Below are 13,892 nucleotides of genomic sequence, written 5' to 3' on the forward strand. Positions count from 1 at the left end.
TTTCGAGATAACGGTACTTGAAAATTTGACTAAATTTTAACTATTTTATAAAAACTCCCTCAGTTTTGAAGTTATTTTACTAAAATTTGGCGCATAACAGTTTTTTAATATTACCTTAATTATTCCTTAAAATTATCGAAATAGGTTAACATTAACATATAGCTCCAATACAACTGATTACTCAGATATGTGTTTTTGCGCTATAACTCTAACTTCATATCTGAATAATAAATTGTATGCGTGCTATATGTTAAATTGAACCTATACTAAATTTTAACCTGTTTAAGTGAAGGAGTTATAACGCAAAACAACGTCTCTGATCAATCAGTTGTATGGGAGCTATATGTTTTAGTGAATCGATTTCGATGATTTTATGGAATAGTTAAGGTAATATCAAAAAACGGTTATGTGCAAAATTTTAGTAAAATATCTTCAAAACCGAGGGACTTCTTTTATAAAATAGTTAAAATTTAAGCAAAGTTTCAAGTACCGCTATCTCGAAAAGTGGAGCCAATAGGGTGAAACTGAGGACGCCATTGAATTTAGAAGGATCCAGTTAAGTAAGAGCAACTATCAGAACATTTGTCGAAAAACAGTTGCTTTGATACCATTCTCGAAATATTCTGCCTAAAAAAAGGAGCATCATTAAAAGTAGTAAATCAAGGTTTTTACACACTTCTAGAGGCAAATTTTTTTNTCTAAATTTAAACACCCATAATTCAAAAGTTATGTAGCAAATTGATCCAAATTTTTTTTGAGGCTTTAAGTATACGTCAGTGAATTATATCCAAAAGCAACCAGCTTGATTTAGTTTAGAACTGTGAAAATAAAGCTAAATAACACAAAGGTTACCTGTTTTTTAGATTTGCCCATATGCATCGAATAGATATATAATTATTTTAAAATTTTTAATAAAAACGCGAATAATAACGAAAAAATTTTCGATTTTTGAGAATCGAAAATTGATGAGTCATATCGAGAAATTAAAACAATACCTATGCGCTTATTCTCCGAGTAGAATAAGATACTAAAAATTGAAGTGATTCGGAGAGATAGGCGCAGTAGGCTTCCATACAATAAATATGTTTCTGCATGTCTTTTTATACATATATGTGTGTATCTTTCCATACATATGTACATACAAACAATTCTTTAATGCAATCAGGTTTGCATATCTGTGCATAAATCCATACTGCATGTGTACTGCATGTGCATATTGCGTACCTATTCTAATTGGCAAGAAAGAATTTATAAAAAACTATAGCTCAAATCACAATATTATTGCATGTATAAATGTAGTAAGAACGAAATTTGAGTAAATTTTTTTATGAGTAAAGCCAAAGTGAAGTTACATAAGTTAAAATGTTTGAAATGCATGTAATGCCAAAAATATAAGTTATAAGCAACGGAAACTAATTAAATCATTTTTAAATAAAGCAAACTATGGAGAGGAAACTTAAAACAACATTAACATTCCTTTTAGGGGAAAAAATAAATTGACTTTTTATTTTATTTATTGCTGGGAGTACATGCTTTGGCGAATCGACAAGTGGGGACAACTATGTTTGCCGTAGCTCATTTAGTTTTCCTCCTGTTAAACCGCAATAGGAATGTTTATAAAGAAAATCTACCAGAATTCTAGCCCTGTTTTCGTACGCACTATCCAGTAAAAACCAGTAAAGTTTAAAAACCGGTAAAAGTTTTAGAGCCCTCCCTGTTACACGATATGTATTCGCATATGAAATGCTACTTTTCTGATACGTTCTAATATATGGTACATACGAGTAAATACAAAAAAGTAGCATTTACATATGCAAATAGATACCTTGTAATAGCGCCCTTAATGGTTTTTACTGGATGGCGTTTTCATACGCGAATCTTGCAAGAAACTAGCAAAACAGGGGAAATGGAGAGAGCAAAAATTACAGCTGAACTTGCAAGTTTTACTGGATTTTTACTGAATAAATTTTTATACCCGAGCGCACTCGTGCACAAGGGTATTATAACTTTCTTCACATAACGGTTGTTTGTAACAGGCAAAACGTATCGAGATAGATATAGACAAATGCGTAGATAAATGATCAGAATGAAAGGAGAAATCGATTAAGCGGTGGGTGACTGTCTGTCCGTCCGTTCGTCCGTACGTCCGTCCGTCCGTCTGTGCACATGATAACTCGCGTAAAAATTGAGATATCTTAACCAGGGTTGTGGCGAATAATCGCATTCGCATTCGCAACCGTGGAGCTTCTGCATTAATTTTAACATTCGCATTCGCTTTCGCATTCGCAATAATCAATGCGGATCTTTTGCGAATGCGAATATTGAAGGGACCGAAAGTAACAGTTATTTTCTTTACGAGTTAAACTTGGCCAAATATTTTTTATTCTCAACTAAAAGTCCTTTCCGGACAATAAACAAACCGCTTATCCAAATTAAACAAGTTTGCTATCAAATGAAAGAGTACTTAAATAGCTTTAAAACTGAAATGTCTAAACGAGCAAAGTCACCTATTGAAAACTATTTCAATAAAAAATGATAATTAATTACCATAGAACAGGTATGTGGGTCAGGTATATGAATTTATTTAGTAGTAAATGATATAAAAAAATATATAACCTTCGTTCGTTATAAAAATGGTAACCTTCGTTCGTTATTTCTTTTCAAAAGCTATTTCAGTCCCCTTTCACATGATGCCAAATTTGTTTAGTTTTGGTAAGCTGTTTGTTTGTTATCCAGAAAAACTTTCGGAATAAAAAATATTAGGCCAAGTTTAACTGGTAAAAAAATAACTGTTATTTTCGGTCCCTGGAATATTATGCCAGTGCAATGATAAAACGTATATCTGGCCAGTCACAGAAGAAAGTATCAAAAATGAATTACAAAAACTAAAATCGAAAAACGCTATTGACGTTACTGGTTCTCCACATTCAGAAACAACCAAGAGAATGAGAATGAAGAATTCTTTGGAAAACAACGGTGTTTAAACAACGATCTTGCCATGATACTAGATTGTGAAGATGAAAGTCAGGAGGATACATACGACACTTGCAGACCGATGCAATTCCCAAAAAATAATTATTGCACCGCAATAAAAAAGGAATAATAATAAATATAACTGAAAGTCGTCTCGACAATTTTGTCAGTTTCAAGTTTTTCGCAGCGAGCGAGTAGTTATTTAGTGGCGCAGGTTTGATTTACGACCCTTTTAAAACTTTTTATTGAATACAATGTTCCAATTTTTAAATTCAAGTACTAAAAAATAAATTGTTAAAAATTACTAACCTTTCCATTTTTTATATAACTAAATCACCTAATTTACTCACCTAAATTATTTCTTAACAAGTAAAAAAGTCTAAGTTCGGGCGGAGCCGAGCATTAAATACCCGGCGCAAGTATTCAATATAGTTTTTTTCACCTTTCCGAAAACTACCGCTACATGGTAAGCAGTGGTGGTTTTACGTCTATTTCAAACATCTTCGACAGAACGTTCAGTTAGACATAATGAGATAAACTTATATACATAGATATATGTGGGCGGCATCACGCTCATTTTCCAAAATTCCAAAATAATGTTACTTCCTCTCAAGGGATTGTTGTTAGTATCAATTTTGGGTAAAATTAGCGTTATGAAAGGGTGGTCGTAATTTTGTCAGATTTCAATAACTTTCAACGTTTTGCCTTTATGGGGCAACCACAATAATCGTACCGAGTTTGGTACACATTGATCGAACGGTTACCGAGATACACATATCTGGTCTTAAGAGGGCGGGTTCACGCCCTTTTTCCCACATTTTATTATAAGCGTACTTTTTGCTAAAGAATTATTGCAAACATCAATTTTGAATAAATTAGCTTCAGTATTTACTGATTTATCGAAGCTTTCGTATTTCTCTAAATTACCGTTATGTGGGATGTGGGCGTGGTTACTATGCAATTTTTTAACTTTTCAGCCGTTTGGTATGTTTTGTGAAGGCCAACACTGTGCCAAGTTTGGGAGAAATTGGTGGGGCGGTTCCCAAGATATACACATGTAATCATAAGTGGGCGTGCCTACGCCCATTTTCCAAAAATTTATAATATTCTTATTTTCCGTTTAAAAATTATTGTACATATCAATTTTGAGTGAGTAATCTTCAGTAGTTACTAAAATATCGCAGTTTTCGTATTTCTGAAAACTACCGTTGTATAGGAGGTAGGCGTGGTTATCGTCCGATTTTTCCCATTTTCCCCAAGTTTCGTTAAGATATCTCAATTTGTACTCGAGTTATCGTGTGCGCATACGGTTACTCTTTTCATTCTGATCATTTATGTATACATTTGTCTGTATCTATCTCGATTCGTTTTACCTGTTACAAACACCGTTATGTGAGTAAAGTTATAATACCCTTGCGTACAAGTGCGGTCGGGTACAAAAATACTTGAAATCCGCATTCGCATCCGCATCCGCGGATGTCTAAAATTCCACATTCGCAACATCCCTGATCTTAACGAAACTTTGTACGTGCACTTCTTTCGGGCGTAGGACGGATGGTATTGAAAATGGGCAAAATCGGACAATAACCACGCCTACCTTTCATATAACGGTAATTTTCAGAAAAACGAAAACTGCGATATTGTGGTAGCTACGAAGATTATTCACTCAAAATTTATATTTAAAATAATTATTAGACAAAAAATAAAAAATAAGAATATTATAAATTTTTGGAAAATGGGCGTAGCCACGCCCACTTATGGTTACATGTGTATATCTTGGTAACCGCTGCATCAATTTCTTCCNTTTTAGACGAAAAATAAGAATATTATAAATTTTTGGAAAATGGGCGTAGCCACGCCCACTTATGGTTACATGTGTATATCTTGGTAACCGCTGCATCAATTTCTTCCAAACTTGGCACAATTGTTAGCCTTGCTACAGCATACCAAACGACCGAAAACTTTTCCCACGACAGTCGGGTCTACGTATCCGGAACGACCCAGATTTATATTTGGCCAAGGACTGTCACTCCAACAACACTCCCCAAAAACTCTTTGGGGAACTTGTATGCTGCTACAACAACAACAACAACCGAAAACTTTTAAAGTCGGACAATAAACACGCCCACTTCCCATATAACGGTAATTTGGCGAAATCCGAAATCTTCCATAAATCAGTAAATATTAAAGCTAATTTATTCAAAATTAATGCTTGCAACAATTCTTTACCAAGAAATACGTTTATGATAAAATTTTCGAAAATGGGAGTGGCACCGCCCGCTTATAATCACATATATGTATCTCGGTAACCGTTCTACCAATTTGTACCAAACTCGGTATGGTAATTGTGCTTGCCACATAAAAGCAAAACGTTGAAAATTAGTGAAATCGGATTAAAATTGAGGCCGCTTTTCATATAACGGTAAATTTCAAAAATGCTTGAAACTTCAATATTTCGCAATTTAAGGACGCTAATTTACTCGAAACTGATACCACGTAGCGGTATCTTTCGGAAAGGTTAAAATCATATATTTAATACTTGCGCCGGGTATTTAATGTTCGGCTCCGCCCGAACTTAGACTTTCTTACTTATTACTAGTAACTATTTCCCAGTAAGAAAAACAGCTGGTTGCATGATGCTTTGTGCAATTCACACTAACAAGATAACATTTTAATCAGTTGTTCACAAAACTTTCAACTTCTTACAGGTTTTGCGTGTTCGTACTTTCTTGCATACTTCTCTTATTGGGAGTAAATATTAGGGGAATTCGCTCAGCTGCGTATTCTTTGTATGTTGTGTAATTGTATTGGCTTACTCTCCGAAATTATGTTAGTGGCAAGTTACTGGATCGTTTCTTACTGGAAAATACGGAAACAGAGCTTACGTTACAAAATATGAATCTAGTATGAGTATGAGTAAGTTTACACACAAGAATACAATAGACTCGCCAGATCGGACCGAAACATGTCCCTGGTGCCACCTGTATTGGCAAAAATTTCTAAAGATTTTATCTGGACACGCACAGATTAATTGCTCTATGGGATCGTCACTGCAACAGCTAAAATATACTTATGTAAGTAATTTCAAACTGAATGCTCATGTCATACTACTGATGATCTGATGTAGGGCTGTAGGATAGGGCTGCCAGACGTCCTGGTTTTCCAGGATTTGTCCTGATTTAGACAAATTGTCCTGGTGTCCTGGTTCACACTTTAATTGTCCTGGTTTTTAATGAAGGTCCATGCAGACACTTCTCTAATTTTTAGCAAATTTTTGTTATGAAAAAAAGGATAGCTTTCTGTCAGTAGTAGTCGAAAATTGATAATGGAACGTTTTTTCGAACATGTTGAACATTTTTGTCGGACAAATGCAAGTTTCTGATCAGGTACATGGCTGAGGGGTCATACACATGTACTACCCAGTAGATAATTTCAGGATCTAAAATCTCATCCAAAATGCCTTCTGAAAGTTATTCCTTTCTCCTTAATTTTTTGGATGGAGCGGCACAAATTGAAGGGCCTATGATTTCGCTATTCAAAAGAGTGCTTTCAGAAGGGCTTTTGTGGGACGTCTTTTGAAGAAGTGTTTCTTAATTCATAAAACGCATACTACTTTAAGGAATTCATTTAAGGTTCATATTAAATTGTTTTATTTAGACTTAAAATGCTTATTGAATCTTATTTGTAATTCTAAGTAAATTGTAAGTAGGAAACACCTTTCTAAGAAGCATGCAGGAAAGCATTTTTTTCAGTCCATGTTGCATAAGTCTTTTAGAATGGCTTCAATTAAGATATCCTAAATTATCTGTAGGTTATGCATGTACAAAATGGCAAAGCGCGTTGTATGATATGCGGAAATTTGCTAATGGTGGTAAGGCAAACCTTCAAGACCACTTATGTGCGCCGCTTTTTTTCAAATTACGTCACCGTCACGAGACATTTTTTCCTTTATGATAAAAATAAATTCAGAACTTTTCATAATCATCACTCATTGAGCTCTAGGGATTGTGCCACAAAACTACAATGCTTATAATATTAGAACCAAAGCAACTGTCCTTGTAGGGAATATATTGGAACCATATTCAATTGTATCTTCGTTTTTGATTTGGATGATAAGTGTCCTGGTCGATGGGTCAGGATTATGGCAGCCCTACTGTAGGATCATATCAAAAATCTTAGTCAAATATTGAGAGCAAGTCTACTTCTATTCGTACCTAAAAGGAGCAAAAATTCAGATCACTTCCTTTCTAACCAAACACTTAGAAAATCTAAATGACTTTCATATCAGGGAGACCTTTCTCTTTAAATGCACGCGAAAGTCAGCATACATATAAAATAGCAAACTACTATTGACCTTGGAGTATTACATAGCCTTATGTGCAGGTGGTCTTATGATCTATGCTCTAGTCTCGCATGAGGTGATCAAACATATCACTCCAGTACTGCTGGAGGCAATCGCTACTTTTGAACCGCTACTGCACCGACTCCTAGGTAAGTAGCTACTCTATTAACCCGTGGTAGTGCACATGGTAGTGCAGAGTCGAACCAGTCGTAAGCAGCGAAAGCGAAAAATTACGACAGAGGGCGCCCATAAATCACGCAAGTGACTACTTTAGTAACTCCCGGTAGTGCAGAGAGAGCCGATGGTGACTACCGCCTAGGACATTGCCTTGTAAAAGTAATCGATGAAATACACTGCAAGTAGTCGGTCGGTAATTGACGGTGTTTATCAGGTAGCTACCGATTCAGCAGTCCTGTAGTCACTCCCCCGTACTGCAGGGACGTTTGTTGAAAAGAGCATGTCCATGGTCAACAACTCTGTTTGTGGGCAAGAGAGGCAGTGCGGTGAGGTAAAGTTTCTCAAAAAGTTATTCCAGCTTCTACCCAGCATTAAAGTGGCAGTTCTGCTGCAGCGCACTAACACATGCGCAACTACAAAAATGCCGCTACGTACCCTCCAGTACTGCTGGAGCCAATCGCTACTTTTGAGCCGCTGCACCGATTCCTAGGTAAGTAGCTACTCTATTAACTCGAGGTAGTGCACACGGTAGTGCAGCGTCGAACCAGATAGCGAAAACCTACGATAGAGGGCGCCCATAAATCACGCAAGTGACTACTTTAGTAACTCCCGGTAGTGCAGAGAGAGCCGATGGTGACTACCGCCTAGGACATTGCCTTGTAAAAGTAATCGATGAAATACACTGCAAGTAGTCGGTCGGTAATTGACGGTGTTTATCAGGTAGCTACCGATTCAGCAGTCCTGTAGTCACTCCCCCGTACTGCAGGGACGTTTGTTGAAAAGAGCATGTCCATGGTCAACAACTCTGTTTGTGGGCAAGAGAGGCAGTGCGGTGAGGTAAAGTTTCTCAAAAAGTTATTCCAGCTTCTACCCAGCATTAAAGTGGCAGTTCTGCTGCAGCGCACTAACACATGCGCAACTACAAAAATGCCGCTACGTACCCTCCAGTACTGCTGGAGCCAATCGCTACTTTTGAGCCGCTGCACCGATTCCTAGGTAAGTAGCTACTCTATTAACTCGAGGTAGTGCACACGGTAGTGCAGCGTCGAACCAGATAGCGAAAACCTACGATAGAGGGCGCCCATAAATCACGCAAGTGACTACTTTAGTAACTCCCGGTAGTGCAGAGAGATCCGATGGTGACTACCGCCTAGGACATTGCCTTGTAAAAGTAATCGATGAAATACACTGCAAGTAGTCGGTCGGTAATTGACGGAGTTTATCACGTAGCTACCGATTCAGCAGTCCTGTAGTAGCTCCCCCGTACTGCAGGGTAAATTTCAAGCGCAAAGTTACAAATACATTCAAACGTCCTATACGTATACACATTTTGTTCTGCTTCTGCTACTTTTATCCAGTTTGAAACCGTGAGAATAACTGTTCTGTCATTCTAGTGTGAAATAGCCCAATAAGAGCAACACTTGCGCCATCGTCTCATACCCCAAAATCTAAATTGAGATGGATATTGAGTTCTCAGGAGCCAAACAAGTAAGCTCTGGCTTCACTGTGGGCAAACTCCACCGCATGCTCTGTGTGGCCATATATAGAGGTGCTTGGGATCCTCAGAGGCCGACCGCCTCTGGCCTTATCCAGGTGGAGAAGTAACTTTAACTACAATTTATATTAAATTTATTTGCAAAAATAATTATAATTAGTTGGGGCCCTTTATAGGTTGCATTTGGTTTCTAGCCGATTAGTTATTTAAAATTTGGTAACGATTTGTTATAAATTTGGAGTTACAAAACAATTTAACCAAGATATAAAAAATAGTGAACAAAAAAAATAGATTTTGTATGTGTATGTAAATGAATGCATTTAGTATTTATGTACAGGTGTGTTGTACAGAGGTTTTGTAGGTGGGGCATTTTCTCCAGGTGGAATTTTCGGGGTGGTTGAATGGTTTTGTTGTAATATTGTATTGCTTTTCGTTTTTTACTTACTTTTAGTATTAGTTTTATTGTTAATCGGTCTATGGGACGGTGAATAATAATTATTGTTTTTCTCATTTATATTATTATCGTTTCTTGTGGTAGTAGTTATGTTATGGTTTATAGAATGTATGGTACCGCCTCTACCCCATCCTGGCCAGTTAATTGTACTTTGTACAATATTGCTATGGTTTGTATTAATGAATGGTGGTAGAAACTGGGCATCACCGAAATTTATGTTCTTAAGCGAACCACCGTCAACACTAACATCATCACTAACACCAACACTACCCGCTCCGGCATCCTTACCATTATTATTATTATTTTTATGAGTTGCATGATGTTGCTGAGACGCTACATTATTTATACGAATACCAGTCTGACCGGGATGACCAGGATACTGTCCGATGCCAATACCTCCACCACTGGATATCATATTTATACCTCCATGACCGCCGGGCGTTAGCATAATGCCACCGCCGCCATGGCCACCAAGGCCAATACCGCCAAGCCCACCAATATTGTTGCCCATAACATTAATGCCGCCAGCTTGTATTGGTATACGATTAAATTGATCAATATTTGTATTGATTGACGTTCCACTAGCGCCATTCATCGGCTTCATCTGCACCATTCCACCATTGTTTGTGCCCACGCCGCCACTTATGCCTATATTGACACCACCGATCGGTATTAAGCCAGTGTTAACACCATTCATACCGATTGTATTAATGTTATTTATATGTTGATGTTGATTCAAATTACTTTGAGTATTGACAACATCTACATTGGCCGAATTATCAATACCAGTTGTCATGCCACTGCCGTCGGCCGAGTTGATGCCTATACCAACACTGCCTGCGTTGCTGCTACCACCCGAGGATGTTCCACTGCTAAGACCAGTATTTAATAATGTTTTGTTTTTCTCCTCGGGAGCACAGCACACTTTGAAAACCACTTTCATATTGTTCGTGGAACATCGCCCACCTATTCGCCGATAAAGATCATCTTTTGATGAAGTTGCTAAAAAAAGTAAAAAAAGAATGATTAAAACTATATATAAATATACCTGTGGCAATAAGGAATAATTGCTTAAGTCAAAAGATCGCCTTTAGTATAACGCACCATTCCCTTTATTACCCAACTTTCAAGGAAATTTTGATGCGATTTGATGGGGAAGTTTAGGAAGTGGTGCTTTATTTTTTTTCGATTTAATCAGTTCCAGCAAATATGCGTTTCGGTGGTGCAATATGTCTTTATTTTACATTTTTTAATAATTTCGAGTTTTTACATATGTATGTATGAAAAATTAAAAAATAACACTTCTCTACTACTTCATCTTTTTTTTTTAAGAAAAAATTGTATTCAATATGTCTTCGTTCGTAACTATCTATGTGAATGTTTACTAAAGCTAAAACATGTAATCTTTGTTCCCCACTTTTACTTCGTAAATATAATTTATGCTTAAGAGAAGCGTCCTCTGGAAAAAAACTCTCTCATAAAGTGTTGGGTCAATGTGCAAGAATCGGTATATCTTTAGGTGTACTGATTGATTGCAAGCATTAAGAGCGTCTAGGAATGTTGTTAGACTATACTCCGTAGGTACATTGAAAAAAATTCCTGTAAAGAAACCTATTTAATAAGGGTATTTATCATACCCTATAAATGCATTATAAGTAAACTTTGTAAATCAACTATCAAAATTTGTATGGAAACTCGCTAACGATTTCACGGAACAATCTTGATAAACTGAACCCAATGCAACTCTTTCGCAATTGTAAATGAAAAGAGAGTATGGAGCGTTCATGTAACAGATATTAATCTTAATATCGGTACTGAAACGCTGAAATATATTGAAATTTCAAATTACGCTTGGTCGAAGGCGGTAATTTAAAAGTAGCATCCGGTGCCCACGGATTTTCAAGGAGTTCATAATTTCTTTTTGGTTGTTTGTGTTTCCGACAGGGTAGGAGTATGATGTACTGTGGAACGATTTTCTGCCATCCCTTGTCAAATTCGGTTTGAAGACAAACCGGTTTGGGCATTGTGCCATCTTCAGTGTAATTTTTCGTTCTGAATAATTCGTGTTTCCTTCCGCTTTTTATGTATTCGTGTTACTATCTGTTTTAACTGTCATTAGGTCATGAATACCCCGCTTTTGTTTCATTATCTCACAGGTAGGTGCTTTATGGTTGCTTGTATTCGCCGGCGGGTCGAAATCCGTTATTTTTATTTTCTTGGTTTTCGTGATTGCGTCGGTTTATGTTCCGTTATTTAGCAGGTATTGCGTTGCTTGCTTTAGCCGGCAGATAGAAATCCGTTATTTTCATTTTCTTGGTCTCTGCGGCGTAGGTATGTATCTTCGCGTTGGCGTTTTTTTTCAGGGGTCTTCTCCTATTTTTCGTACAGCATCTTGAGTGGTTCGAGTATTACATCGGATACGGTGTTTGTTTGTTCGTTTATAATTTTCCCTTGAAATATTTTCTGCTTGCATATCCCCATGTTTTCCAATATGTTCAATCGTCGTCCTTTATGCTGTACGTGGAGGAGTTTGGCTGCCTTGATCAATAAAAATGAATACATAGAAAAAACGGAACACGTAATAATAGAAAAAGGCTGCAAGAAAATAGGAAATGATCCCACCGATTAGTACCAAGTGGCAATAAAAAGTGCGATAAAAAGGGCGACAACGTTAATAAAGGAGAATGAAGCAGGAAGACTAACATCAATGAACCCCTGGGCCCCTCCAATGATTTCATTACCTAAAATACATAAACCAGGTAACCCGATGAGACCGATTATTAACTACTGATCGGCTCCGGCATACAAACTCTCGAAATACCTGAAGACCATACTAAAGAACAAACTAGAGTTACCCAATAAATATATAGTCACAAACTCGGCAGAGCTTATAGAAAAGATGACACCCCTACACATCACTAATAATACTAAATTGGTATCATTTGACATAAAGGATCTTTACCCGTCAATACTAACAACAGAGACAATGGATGTTTTATTTAAAATATTACACGGCAAAACGGAAAAGAAAATCGCAAAAGAAATAATCAATACTTTGAAGACTACGATAAATCAAAATTATTTCCGATTTAACAACAAAATATACAGACAAATAAGTGGACTAGGAATGAGTAACCCAACATCGGCTATACTCATGGAGGTGTTCATGCAAAGCCTAGAGGAGAAATATATGGAGCATCTCACAACCAATTTAGGGGTCAGCTTCTACGCTAGATATGTGGACGACATAATATGCATAATAAGGGGGACAAAGAGGAGCTGATATTAGACTACCTTAATGAACAACACAAAACTATAGCATTAACGATGGATAAGGAAGAGAAAGGAAAACTCAACTATTTGGATCTAACTACTAAAATAAACAAGACCACCAAAAGACTGGAATACGAGATATACAGAAAGCCCACAGCGACCGACACAGTAATACATGAAATCTCTAACCACCCACAACAACACAAAAACGCAGCATTTAGACAATTATTAACTAGACTTGAGCGAACCCTATTAACTAAGGAAGCACACAGGAGAGAGCTAGACACAATATATGCTATTGTCAAAAACAATGGATACAAAAAAGATCTGGTGGACAAAATTAGGAAGGACTCGAAACGAAAAAGTAGTGACAAGAAAGAAAACAACGATACTGCTTGGGCAGTGTTAACTTACGCGGGTAAAATGACATACAAACTGGCCAAGGTTTTTCAAAAATTCAACATTCGCACATCGTTCAGAACCAGGAACAACGTCGGAAGGATACTGAACAACAGCACAAACGAAGAGGACACTCTAGATAAGCAGGGTGTATACAAATTAACGTGTGAATCCGAGAACATATAAGAGACTACAATAAGAGGACACAAAAACCAAGCTTCACAGCAGAATCAAACTTCGCAAATCATATGTTCGAAAATAAATGTACACCAATGAAAATTAATAAGGCAGCCAAACTCCTCCACGTACAGCTTAAAGGACGGCGTTTGAACATATTGGAAAACATGGAGATATACAAGCATAAAACATTGCAAGGGAGAATTATAAACGAACAAACAAACACCGTATCCGATGTAAGAGCTCAGTTAGTCAACGACGGAGCGTAAACGTAGGTTGACGTACGTAGCAGCATATCAAATTTACTGTTGATAGAGAGCCATGCGATGGTGAGTTTTCGTTAACACGCGAATCCCATAAGATAGATCGTGTCTGGTACGCTTAGGGATGCAAACGATGCATCGATGTTTTTGAAACATCGATAATATCGGTTCAAATTTCGATGTTTGCCTTCGATGTCTACAATTTATTAACATCGAGAAATTGGATATAACGGGTGATTTTTTTGAGGTTAGGATTTTCATGCATTAGTATTTGACAGATCACGTGGGATTTCAGACATGGTGTCAAAGAGAAAGATGCTCAGTATGCTTTGACATTTC

At 37.0% G+C, this 13,892-nt stretch overlaps 1 protein-coding gene across 10 annotated transcripts in view; it reads right to left on the minus strand.

Annotated features, from left to right (window-relative positions):
* Nucleotides 1-13,892, minus strand: part of Ephrin (ephrin) — a 276,024-nt gene that overhangs the window by 31,474 nt on the left and 230,658 nt on the right. For 9 of the 10 annotated variants that reach the window (XM_017609859.1, XM_017609858.1, XM_017609856.1 and 6 more), the window contains one exon: nucleotides 9,433-10,443. In XM_017609859.1, the coding sequence (XP_017465348.1) occupies nucleotides 9,433-10,443 (1,011 nt within the window). The remainder of the gene's footprint in view (nucleotides 1-9,432; nucleotides 10,444-13,892) is intronic. The other variant, XM_017609866.1, reaches the window with a different exon arrangement.

This window comes from Rhagoletis zephyria, unplaced genomic scaffold, assembly GCF_001687245.7.
Source record: "Rhagoletis zephyria isolate East Lansing unplaced genomic scaffold, Rhagoletis_zephyria_1.1 Rzeph_scaffold_00260, whole genome shotgun sequence".
Taxonomy (NCBI): domain Eukaryota; kingdom Metazoa; phylum Arthropoda; class Insecta; order Diptera; family Tephritidae; genus Rhagoletis; species Rhagoletis zephyria.